This window comes from Anolis sagrei, chromosome 4 (assembly GCF_037176765.1).
Source record: "Anolis sagrei isolate rAnoSag1 chromosome 4, rAnoSag1.mat, whole genome shotgun sequence".
Classification (NCBI taxonomy): Eukaryota; Metazoa; Chordata; class Lepidosauria; order Squamata; family Dactyloidae; genus Anolis; species Anolis sagrei.
In genome coordinates, this window is record NC_090024.1 from 7,034,049 (window position 1) to 7,047,431 (window position 13,383).

The following is a 13,383-nucleotide window of genomic DNA, read 5'->3' on the forward strand; positions in this document are numbered from 1 at the left end:
CAATTCCGGCCATGAAAGCCTTCGACAATAATAATAATGTTTTTGGTCTTGGTTTTTAGGTAGTTTTAGCTTTAAGAAAGACTCTCTTTTTACAATAGGAAACCACTTGGAAGTTATTTTCCAAATCAACTCATGTTAGAAAGCAAAAAAAGACCTCTCTCTGCATTGTTTTCTTTCCCTGGGAAAATAGTACTACAACAAAGGAGTACTACAATTCCCAAAGTTTGCACTACAGCTCTCAGAATCTTGAAGCCATATGGAAAATAGAAGATTGACTGCAAGATGGAATTGTTTTGCTTACTGATCCTGTGACGGCGTGAGTGGCACCACCTATATGTATAACTGTTAGTTGCAAGATTTAAACTCTTGTATTATGCTTAATCCTGCCTTTTTACCCTGCCTATGTATAGTTGGATTGATTGGTTATTTATAGCTGTCAATCAATGTTGTTTGCACCAGTTGAATTGCTTTCTCAGCTCAATTGTTTGGCTCCACCTCTTCCTGGAGGAGGGGAGTGCTTCCCTTTTTCATTCCACCATCAGATTTTCTACCAGATGGATGTGAGTAAGAGTCTTGGCTCTAAAAGCCCCTGATTAAGTTACCTCTCAGCACCAATTCTGAAGTTCTTGCCCTTGAGACTTATGCTTCATGTTCAGATCAACCTGAACAACGTTGGGAAGTCTCAAGTGCCTTCAAACAAGTTCTTTTGGCACCAGAGGAAGACTTTCTGTCTTCAAACATAGGCCATTTGGACTGGGGTTGTGGATTGCTTCAGCATTCACAGCCATTGAGAAAGAGGGACCTGGAAAAGCTTCTCAGCTGCAAAACTCCTTGGACCCAAGACAACCAGAGACTGTAATGTATGTTTTCCTTCACCCCTTTGAAACTTCCAGATTATTGCCTTAAAGAGATAACTCTTTGTGAGCAATAAAACCTATTTTGAGTTATCTATAGTGTTTGGGTCTTTGAGAGTTCCAGTTTCCCTAAAGGAGGGCAAGAAGCAATCCCCTGGGGAGAGATGTCACACCCATGTCTCTTTCCCTAAGAGTTACAGGTGCGACGGCACAGATCCTTAAAAGGTAGGATCCAAACTAATTGATTCTGATTATAGGAAAGGAGGTATGAGGTAAATGCTAGGAAGAATCACCAGGTATTTTTGACTTCAGTTCCCAGAATTCCTGACTGTTGGTCAAGCCGAATGGAGCTTCTGGGAACTGAAGCCTCAGGACCCAGAGAACCAAGGTTTAGAGCAGACTTGGGCAAACTTCAGCCCTCCAGGTGTTTTGGACTTCAACTCCCACAATTCCTAACTTCTGGTAGGCTGTTAGGAATTGTGGAAGTCCGAAACACCTGGAGGGCCCAAGTTTGCCCATGTCTGGTTTAGAGCCACTGAGCAACACCATAAGAATTACACCACCAGTCCTGTGTGCATAAGATTTTATTCATAGTTCATTTATACTTCTTTGCATCCACAAAGCTCAGTCCAAATAAGGAAGTGTCACCAGACTAAATAAACATATAGATTTTTTTTTTTTGGAAATCAGAACCGCTCCCAGAATAAAAGGACATGATTTGTGTTCTATTGGTTGAATTAAAGGCCATGAAGGAATCTTAGAGTCTTAGTAAACCACAAACTGAATATGAGGCAACAGTGTGGTGCAGCAGTTTAAAAAGCCAATACAATTCTATGTCAGGATTAATTTAGTTATGTATGTGTTTTATATGTGCGTCTATGTATTGCAAATCTGGATGCCACTGTGAATTAGAAATGCTGTGCAGGAATGTTTACACCATGAGGCTGTGATTAAGTGAACTTGAGAAAAGTAAGATAAGGTTTGCTCTTGCTGGGAACAGAAGGGAGTAACCAGTCTCAGCAAGAAGAGATAAGCAGATGTGAAGAAGCTTTCGTTTTGACTAGTTCCTGAATTGTAGCTCGCTGTAGTAAGATGTGTCTGTTGAATGTTCTTAGTAAAACTTAGTTTCTTTTGTAACTCAAAGCTTGCAGAGTCCTTATTTTGCAACTCAGTGTCTGCTGATCTACCATTCCTTCTGCTGGGCATCGTCTGAACTCTGACATTCTAGGCTGCATCAACAAGACTAAAGTGTCTAGATTGTGAGAAGCCACAGTCCTGATCTCTCCTGCTTTGGTCAGACCTGATCTGGGATAATAACCTTGTGTCCAGATCTGGACAAAGCCATTCAAGAAGGGGATGGAGCAGAGGGAATGTGTCCCAAGAAGGGTCACCAAAATGGTCAAAGGTATGGAAGCCATCCAATGTGCTGAATAGGCAGACTGAAAATTCAGCACCTTGGAGAGCTCCCACAAAGCCTCATTTGAAAATGTTCATCATGGTGAATCAACCTATTGATGGAATTGGTTTCCTCTAGTTGGGACTAATAATATGATTCAGATTTCAGTACACATATGTTTCACCTGCTTTGGAGAATACAGGTGTAGTGTTTAATGAGGGAGATATCCATATTGCTGAATTTACAGCATTCTGATACCACTTTTAACTAGTCTGGTGGTTTGTAGTTTGATGAAGATCTTGGAAACATCCATTCTGCTCCCTTGAACTATAGCATTATCTCTGGTACAGAATCCTAAATACTTCAGAGAACTACAAATCCCAGAATCTTATAGTTTGGAGGCAAGGAGGTTGAAAGAGCATGGAAATTGGGTAATGTGGACACTAATTTCCTTTGAAAGAACCAGACCCTGCAATTTTGAGTTTCCAAACTCCAAAAGCTAAGCCTCCACTGATGGTTTCCTCACTGCAACACAAGGGTTTTCTCAGATGGTCAGTATATAACGAATCACAGCCTGATCAAGGAAAATGCTCATGAGGAAAACTCAATATTATGGTTGCATCTGCACTGTAGAATGAATGCAGTTTGGTGCCACTTGAACTGTCAATGAAGAATGCCATTGAATTGTAGGAGTTGTAGTTCATAGAATCATAGAATCAAAGAGTTGGAAGAGACCTCATGGGCCATCCAGTCCAAGCCCATTCTGCCAAGAAGCAGGAATATTGCATTCAAATCATCCCTGATAGATGGCCATCCAGCCTCTGTTTTGCAAGGTCTTTAGAGTTCTCTGCTAAAGTTGGCTATTGCCTCGCCAAAGGGAAACTCCTAGGATTTCATAGCATTGAGCCAGGCGGTGTAAAAGGTGTCAAACTGAAAGCAACTTTAGATGAAAATCTGCATCATCCCATAGAATGGTCAAGTGCCATTACGTATACATGCCAAGGGTACACAAATAACTCCCACCATTCTCTTATCTGTAGCTCTAAAATATATTTTGAAATCACATGACATATCTGGAACTTTACAGATTGTGGTTTTGAATACAGTTTTAATTGGAAATTATCTAGATTTATTTTCTCTTCTTATGTGCTTTCCCCATCTCTTGCCCCTCACAGTCAACTCCGGAGAAGGAGGCCGGCCAAGCTGGTGAAAAGAGCCAAAGTCGCTTGGGCTTTGTAGTTCGTGCCAAAGCCCTGGGCTCCGTTGATGTTGCAGAGGTCGGTGGCGCAACAGGAGATGTTCCTCTTGCCTACAGTGAAGTCCTTGAAGTAGGGCTCGCAGTCTGAAGAACACTCTTTGGAGATGACATTGAAGAGGCCCACCACACCTAGGAAGGAGACACAGAGAGGTGAGAAGGAGTGGTTCATATGTTTCCATGCTTGTATACCAATATACCATATATGTTTAGCTATAGCTGTATTCACTTACATTGCATACACATTAATCTCATATATGTCATAAGGAACTGGGGTAAATCCCAGTAACTACAACTCCCAAATGTCAAGGTCTATGTCAAGGTCTATTTCCCCCAAACTCCATCTGTGTTCACATTTGGGCATATGGGATATTCATGTCAAGTTTGGTCCAGATCCATCATTGTTTGAGTCCACAGTGCTCTCTGGATGTAGGTGAACTACAACTTCCAGAATCAAGGTCAATGCCCACCAAACCCTTCTAGTGTTTTCTGTTGGTCATGGGAGTCCCGTATGCCAAGTTTGGTTTAATTCCATCATTGGTTCAGTTCCATCATTGGTGGAGTTCAGAATGCTCTTTGATTGCAGGTGAACTATAAATGCCAGCAACTACAACTCCCAAACGACAAAATCATTTTTAAAGTGATGGTCACTTCTTGGGTTAGTAGGTGTCTTTTGGCCAAATTTGGCGGCAATTTGTCCAGTGGTTTTTGAGTTATGTTAATCCCACAAATGAACATTACATTTTTATTTATATAGATATTGTACTATACCATTGTATTGTAATATTATTAGTAATATTACATGTAATATAAAATATATAATTATAATATCATATTATTATTATTAGTATTATATTGCATTACATTATAATATTATAAATACTATATGCATATACAATATATTATATTATATTACTTTATATATTACACTATATTAAATATAATATAAATCCATTGGGTGACCCTGGACAAGTCTCTTTCATCCTCAGGTGAACAAAACAGTGAGCACCGATTAAATAAATATTGCCAAGAAATGTTATTTTAGTATTGCTACAAGTCAGAAACAAGGATGACGACAACTACAATGTAAAACTAATGAAACCTGATATGAAAGAACAGGGGATGAAAGAAATACTGTAGAGGAGCATGCTGCTGGAAAACAACATTATGAGCCTACAACAGAATCCTCAGCAAGCAAGCGTCCAAAAGTGGCAGGCTCAAACCCAGAACCTCAATCAATGGCTGATACCAAATAAGAGACTCCCCCCTGGACACACAGAGGACTGGGTGACTTGGAAAGCGCTGAACAGACTGCGCTCTGGCACCACGAGATGCAGAGCCAACCTTCAGAAATGGGGCCACAAAGTGGAGTCCACGACATGCGAGTGTGGAGAAGAGCAAACTACAGACCACCTGCTGCAATGCAACCTGAGGCTTCCCACATGCACAATGGAGGACCTTCTTATAGTAACACCAGAGGCACCACGAGTGGCCAGCTTCTGGTCAAAGGATATTTAATCAACTACCAAGCTTGCAAACTTTGTGTTTTGCATGTTTGTTTGTTTGTTTGTTTGTTAAAAAACACAATACAACTGTTTGGTTTGCTCCTGACACAATAAATAAATAAACAAAACCCAATGCCTTCAAAAAAAAAAAAAAAAGGAAAGAAAAAGAAAAGAAAAGAAAAGAAAAGAAAAAAGGGTTGAGTGGCATGTTCAAGGTTTTGTCTTACCAACCACGTCGGTCTTGCAGGCTTTGGCATTCCCCTCACAATTTACCATTGCTTGGCAGTTGCTGTTGCTGACCTGGGTGTTACATGTATAGCATCTCAGTGAGCCAGCTGTAAGAGAAGAACATGTTTTGATCTGAGAAGCAGGGAAGGGATTCGACTTTATTTACAGTATTTATATTCTACCCTTCTCACCCCGAAGGGGACTCCAAAGAGGAACCCGAAGAGGACCGAAGGGGTGCCATATATGTCACAGAACACATATATGGCAAACATTCAATGCCGGTTATACAATGACAAGACAAGCAACAGACAGAGGTACAGTAGAGTCTCACTTATCTGACCTTCGCTTGTCCGACATCCTTCTTATTTGATACTCTTATCCGATTCCCTCCTTTTCTTCCATCATTTCTCCTTCAATTAAAGGAGTGCTCCCCAACTCTCTCTCAATTCCCAATAAGTGGAAAAGGCAAGACAAGGAGGAGGAGGAGGGAGGAAAGGGGGAAAAGAGGAAGGACTGGAAGCGGAAGCATCCTCCCTCTTTTCCTCTGTGATTTCCACACTCCTCTTCTGCATCTGGGTACTTCCCGTTGGGCCACTCCAGCCCCGAGGCATTGCCTTGCCTTAACTTTTCATAGAATCCTAGAATCCTAGAGTTGGAAGAGACCTCATGGGCCATCCAGTCCAACTCCCTGCCAAGAAGCAGGAATATTGCATTCAAATCACCCCTGACAGATGGCCATCCAGCCTCTGTTTCAAACCCTCCAAAGAAGGAGCATCCACCACACTCTGGGGCAGAGAGTTCCACTGCTGAACAGCTCTTCTTACAGTCAGGAAGTTTTTCCTGATGTTCAGGTGGAATCTCATTTCTTGTAGTTTGAAGTCATTGTTTTGCTTCAAACTACAAGAAAGGAGATTTCATCTGAACATGAGGAAAAACTTCCTGACTGTGAGAGCTGTTCAGCAGTGGAACTCTCTGCCCCAGAGTCCCTATTGTTAGTATTCTAGGCATCTAGTGCTGCTTCGGACAGGTAACAGTAGGAGACTCTGTATTATCCAACATTTTTGTTATCTGATGTTCTGATGGTCTGTTTATTTATTTATTTATTTATTTCAAATATTTGTACCCCGCCCTTCTCTACCCCCAAGGGGGGACTCAGGGCGCCTTACAGCCGGCAACAATTCAATGCCCCATATATGCAACAGACAAAACAACAGTTACATAATAAGTAAACAATAAATCAGATTAAAAAACCATTTAAAATAGCACAAATAGTCCGAGTTCAACAATTAGCAACTTAATCCAAAGCCAGTCCACAGTCTTCTCTAGCCTTTGAGGATGATGGAATAGAAAGCATACTGATCAAATTTGCACATGGCACCAAATCAGGGATTTAGGTAATATTCCAAAAGAAAGAATTAAAACCCAAAATAACCATCACAGATAAGAGAGCCGGGCCAAAACTAACAAAATGAATTTCAATAGGGGAAAATGTATGGTAATACATTGACAAAAATGGATGCATAGGGAGAGCTGTCTTTGAATAGTTGCTATTTATTTCCACGAACCTAAGAAGGATCAAGCTCTCTGGCTGTCAAATAAGGGACCTCAACCTGGAATAAGGGATATCTAGCACCACTAGGTCCAAAATTTCTGGAAGACAATGTTTGAGAACTACTAGAAGACTCGGCCATTACAAGTTAGGTAGGTCCCTCAAAAAGATTACAGTCAGCCCTTCACATCACTGGGACCCACATGAAAGTGAAAAGGTGTGCATAATAATAATAATAATAATAATAATAATAATAATAATAAGAACTGATGGGATCACAAGCCAGAAAAAAGTTACAGAGAATGAACACGCCAAACTCCTCTGGGACTTCCGGATTCAGACAGACAGAGTTTTGCACCATAATACTTCTGTCCTCACAATCGTGTTAAAAAACAAAGTATGGATTGTGGATGTTGCAATCCCAGGTGACAGCAGGATTGCAGAGAAACAACTGGAAAAGCTGACATGATATGAGGATTTAAAGATCGAACTGCAAAGACTCTGGCACAAACCAGTCAAGGTGGTCCCAGTGGTGATTGGCACACTGGGTGCAGTGCCTAAAGACCTTGGCCTGCACTTAAATACAATCGGCGCTGACAAAATTACCATCTGCCAGCTGCAGAAGGCCACCCTATTGGGATCTGCATGCATTATTTGCCGATACATCACACACTCCTAGACACTTGGGAAGGGTCCGACATGTGATCCAATGCAACAGCCAGCAGAGTGATCTTGTCTGCTGTGGACTCATCTTGTTGTGTTTCTAATAATAATAATAATAATAATAATAATAATAATAATGATAATAGGGTTGTTGTAGGTTTTTTTGGGCTATATGGCCATGGTCTAGAGGCATTCTCTCCTGACGTTTCGCCTGCATCTATGGCAAGCATCCTCAGAGGTAGAAACGTCAGGAAAGAATGCCTCTAGACCATGGCCATATAGCCCGAAAAAACCTACAACAACCCAGTGATTCCGGCCATGAAAGCCTTCGACAATACATAATAATAATAATTTGTTACCTGTCTCTATTGCTATTTTCCTCCAAGAAAACACATCCTTAGAGATATATATAGGTCTTCCAGCATGACCCTATGGCCAATGTCTACTGGAAGCTGACCACAGGAGGACCTAAAGATTTCCAGAGAGAGCATTTTAACTAAATCTGTGAATAACTAAATTGCAAAAGTTGGAAATTGCCAAAGTGGAGGGACGATTGTATTTGAATCGAAGACTGGGAATAAAAAATATATATAAGGGGACTGAGGTTGCAAAGAGATTAGAAGGGTCACATTGCACAACAAGGCTGTAGGGCAACGGCGTTTTTTATGGCACACTTAGAAGAAACTGAAGGGGTTATAACTTATGGCTCGCCTTCTGGACATAGCTGCCTGCACATACATGCCCAGATTGCAGCTCTGGAAGAATGACAACCCTTTCTTCCCTGTTGCTTCTTCCCTGGCACGTGTGAGTCCTTGGGGCCTGATTTATATGCCCACTCTCCATTCTGTTTGGATTGGAGATGACACCAAACGTTGCAAACGTTTGAAGTTTGGCCACGTTTCAAATGCGAGATCCGCATGCTTCGGACTCGCTTGGCACCTCTCCTTTTGATTTTGGCAGGTGCCAGAGATGAAGTCTCTGCCTGTTAAATATTCTCACTCCAGACCATTGCATCTCAATTAGCGAAGCCTCGCTGTGTGCCGTCTTTTCGATGCTGTCAGGGATGCATTTGCGATTCATCTCAATTAGCAGGCGCAGTCCAGCTTTACATCCCCCTTTATGCGTTGAGCATCAAACAACTGTCAAACGCTGAATACTGTTGCCTGCCAACTATAAAAGCCAGCACAATTCTGGATATCAAAAATCAAAGATGACTTTAAATAACAGTCTCATTTGAAATGATTGAAGAAGATTCCAAAAATGCAAAGAATAGCACATGAATGGCTGACATATTTCCCAGATAAGAGCCACAATTCTGTATTGTGATCCATCTTCCATAATTTCATCTCTACTTATCTTTTATCAGAGGCAGTCCAGAATACTCCAAGTTCTTTGCAAGGATGCTTCCCAGTTTCTCAAAGCACATAGGGCTCAACAAATCCACATTAAGAGCCCCTAGCCATTGTTCAGATGGGTGTTTGGAGATCGTGATGTGTGCTTGTTGCACATTGGCCACAATGCCCATCGGGCACAACATGCAACAATCACAACAGCCCCATGTTGGATACAGATGTTGTGAAAGGTTCAATTCTGTTTTCTGCAGATGCAATTCCCATTTGAATTCCAGCAAAAAAATATAGAATAATAAAATTATAGAGCTGGAAGAGACCCCAAGGGCCATTCAATCCAATCCAACTAAATGAAGTTCATAGAATCATAGAATCATAGAATCAAAGAGTTGGAAGAGACCTCATGGGCCATCCAGTCCAACCCCCTGCCAAGAAGCAGGAATATTGCTTATTCAATGGGAACAAATGCAAGATACTCCACTTTGGCAGAAAAAAAGGAAATGCAAAGATACAGAATGGGGGATGATGCCTGGGTAGATAGCAGTACATGTGAAAAAGATCTTGGAGTCCTTGTGGACAACACGTTAAACATGAGCCAACAATCTGATGCGGCGGCAAAAAAAGCCACCAGTATTCAGATTTGGGCATATTGGGTATTTATGCCAAATTTGGTCCAGTGAATGAAAATGCATCCTGCATATCAGATATTTAAATTACAATTCATACCAGTACCAAAATTACAGTTATGAAGTCGCAACGAAAATAATGTTATGGGTTGTTGTAGGTTTTTTCGGGCTATATGGCCACGGTCTAGAGGCATTCTCTCCTGACGTTTCGCCTGCATCTAGATGCAGGCGAAAAGTCAGGAGAGAATGCCTCTAGATCATGGCCATATAGCCCAGAAAAACCTACAACAACCCAGTGATTCCGGCCATGAAAGCCTTCAACAATACAATAATGTTATGGTTGGGGGTCACCACAACATGCAGAACTGTATTAAGGGGTCACGGCATTAGGAAGGTTGAGAAACACTGATCTAGACACTAGACCTCTACTGATGCAGTCTAGAATTGTATTGACTCTTTTAGTGGCTGCATCACAATACTGACTCATGTTCAGCTAGTAGTCTACAAAGATTCCTAGATCCCTTTCACATAGACTACTATCAGGATGTCTCTCATCCTATAGCTTGGTTGGATGGGAGATTCTGGAAAATATCATTAAAAAAGGTAATTTCCAAGCTCTACTATACCTATTTTTATTCTTTAGCAGTCAATGGATGAGGTTTGTCCAGTTCCTTCACAATCCACCTTCTCTTATGTCCCCCACTAATGTACCTCTGATGATAGTGGGACCAAATGAAAGTTGTTCTCCAGCCTCATGATCTCAAAATGTTGGACTGACCAGTAGAGATAAGAGTCATCTTAACATGGGAAATAGCTGGGAGCTCCTTCTCAGAGGAGACAAGCAACATTTGGGCTGTGGCACAGCTAGTTAGTAGCCAGTTAGTAGCATTATTTATTTATTTACTTACTTACTATATTTATATACCAGCCCTCTCAGCCCAGAGGCGACTCGGAGCGGTTCACAAATTGGCAACAGTTCGATGCCTCAACAATTATAACAAGTAAAAACAATCAAGAAATTCTGTTAAAAACAATAGCATATGATATAAAAATATAAAAACCGTACAAAGCCTTAAAACAGTATTCTGATCGTCTCCATGTCAAATCGTTATTCCATTGCGTTATCAAGTAGTTCCGTAATTCCGTTTAGCTCAAAAAGCGAGGTTTTCACCTTTTTTTGAAAAGTCAGGAGGGAGGGAGCCAATCTTAAATCTCTAGGCAGGGCGTTCCACAGTCAAGGGGACACTGTTGAGAAGGCCCTGTCTCTCATCCCCGCCAGACGCATCTGCAAAGAAGGCAGGAGTGAGAGCAGGGCCTCCCCAGAAGATCTTAACATCTTAGATCAATGGTTCTCAATCTGGGGTCCCCAGATGTTTTTAGCCTACAACTCCCAGAAACCCCAGCCAGTTTACTAGCTGTTAGGATTTCTGGGAGTTGAAGGCCAAAAACATCTGGGGACCCCAGGTTGAGAACCACTGTCTTAGATGGTTCATAAGGAAAGATATGTTCGGATAGATAAGTTGGATCGAAACCATGTAGGGCATTAAATCACTACCGACCAAGAGGTCATGAGTTCGAAGCCAGCCCGGGTCGGAGTAAGCTTCCAACCATTAATAGTCTAGCTTGTTGTTGATCTATGCAGCCCGAAAGACAGTTGCATCTGTCAAGTATGAAATTTAGGTACCGCTTTCTGAAGGGAAGCTAATTTAACTACTTTACGACACCACAAAACCTTCCAGCAGCATGCGTAAGAATGAGGAAATACTCCATCAAGGAATTGGTGTCACAAGTGGACAGTGAAGCAACAGCTCCCCCTGTGGCAGAATTGAGCATACCCCCATGAAGCCAGAAAGCTGGAATGTTAAATTGCCTCTGTGTCTGTCTATATAAGTTGTATGTCTATGGCACTGAATGTTTGACATGTATATGTGCATTGAAATCTGCCCTGAGTCCCCTGCGGGGTGAGAAGGGCGGAATCCAAATACTGTAAATAAATAAATAAATAAAATTTGCAAAAAGATACCTGATGGAGCTGAATTTTTTAAAGAGATCACCACTAGACGTGAAACATCTGAAAGACTTACTTGGCTCTATGAAGAAGATTCCAGCCAACACACAGATCAGAAGTGCCTTCATTGTTGTCGAATGCAAAGCTGACGCAGAAAATGGGGCACCCTTTCTTTTTGGCGTTGCTTTATAGGTCTTGGGAAGGAACTGTCCCACCACGTGAGGTTGGGAGGATCAGCTGGAGAACCACACAATGCCAATAGTAATACACGAATCAAGCCTCCACCTTTACTCCCAACAGTTGACCTTTTGGTGAGGGCAACTGAGCAAAATTAAGCAGATAAAGAATGAGGTGGGACTCATTTTGGTGAAAACTCCTCAAAACAGGGTGGATGAGATATTTCTTGCTCTGATGCTAAAATCATTATCACTCACTTGCTCATCCAAACCAGCTCTCTCCAGTTGGGTGTATCTGGGTCCATTGGCTTCAGTGCATACAAATAATGGCCCATTGCATTCCTTGCATATTCTAGCAGGGTGGAAGGAGGCACCTGGAGGCATCTCAGTCACCATGCATTAAGTTCTCTACTTGAAAATAATTTCCTCAAGCGATGTCTTAAAAATAGAAATTTAAGAATGGAGAGTCCATGGACACATTGGTACTGTGTGCCTGTCAAGACTAGGGGCCAAGAGACTGAATGTGAAGTCTAAAGACCTTGGGAAGATACAACTTGCGTTCATCAAGTTTGCAGACGACACCAAATTAGGAGGGATAGCCAATACTCCAGAGGACAGGAGCAGGATTCAAAACCATCTTGACAGATTAGAGAGATGGGCCAAAACTAACAGAATGAAGTTCAACAGGGAGAAATGCAAGATACTCCACTTTGGCAGGAAAAACGAAATGCAAAGATACAGAATGGGGGGCAATGCCTGGCTCAAGAGCAGGACGTGTCAAAAAGATCTTGGAGTCCTCGTGGACAACAAGTTAAACATGAGCCAAGAATGTGATGTGGCGGCAAAAAAAGCCAATGGGATTTTGGCCTGCATCAATAGGAGCATAGTGTCTAGATCTAGGGAAGCCATGCTCCCCATGCTCTATTCTGCCTTGGTTAGACCACACCTGGAATATTGTGTCCAGTTCTGGGCACCACAATTCAAGAGAGAGATTGACAAGCTGGAATGTGTCCAGAGGAGGGCGACTAAAATGATCAATGGTCTGGAGAACAAGCCCTATGAGGAGTGGCTTAAGGAGCTGGGCGTGTTTAGGCTGTTTAGGCTGAAGAAGAGAAGGCTGAGAGGAGACATGAATGAGGGCCATGTATAAATATGTAAGGGGAAGTCATAGGGAGGAGGGAGCAACCTTGTTTTCTGCTGCCCTGGAGACTAGGACACGGAACAATGGCTTCAAACTCCAAGAAAGGAGATTGCATCTGAAAATTAGGAAGAACTTCTTGATTGTGAGAGCTGTTCAGCAGTGGAACTCACTGCCCTGGAGTGTGGTGGAGGCTCCTTCTTTGGAAGCTTTGAAACAGAGGCTGGATGACCATCTGTCGGGGATGCTTTGAATGCAATTTTCCTGCTTCTTGACAGGGGGTTGGACTGGATGGCTCATGAGGTCTCTTCCATCTCAACTGAGTCCACAGTGCTCTCTGGATGTAGGTGAACTACAACTCATAGGGAGGTCATAGGGAAGTCATAGGGAGGAGGGAGCAAGCTTGTTTTTAGCTGCCCTGGAGACTAGGATGCGGAACAATGGCTTCAAACTACAAGAAAGGAGATTCCATCTGAACATTAGGAAGAACTTCTTGATTGTGAGAGCAACTATCCCAGCAACTACAAGGGGAGAGCAAGCTTGTTTTCTGCTTCCTTGGAGACTAGGACCCGGAGCAATGGCTTCAAACTACAAGAGAGGAGATTCCATCTGAACATGAGGAAGAACTTCCTGACT

At 42.1% G+C, this 13,383-nt stretch overlaps 1 protein-coding gene across 1 annotated transcript; it reads right to left on the bottom strand.

The window, feature by feature from the left end:
• Positions 1 to 3,313: 3,313 nt before the first annotated feature.
• On the bottom strand, positions 3,314 to 11,561 carry PSCA (prostate stem cell antigen). The gene is made up of 3 exons (XM_067467022.1): positions 11,510 to 11,561; positions 5,238 to 5,345; positions 3,314 to 3,637 (listed from the first exon to the last, which is right to left on the bottom strand). The coding sequence occupies exons 1-3, from the start codon at positions 11,559 to 11,561 to the stop codon at positions 3,426 to 3,428; spliced, it is 372 nt and encodes a 123-aa protein (XP_067323123.1). The 3' UTR covers positions 3,314 to 3,425.
• Positions 11,562 to 13,383: the final 1,822 nt, after the last annotated feature.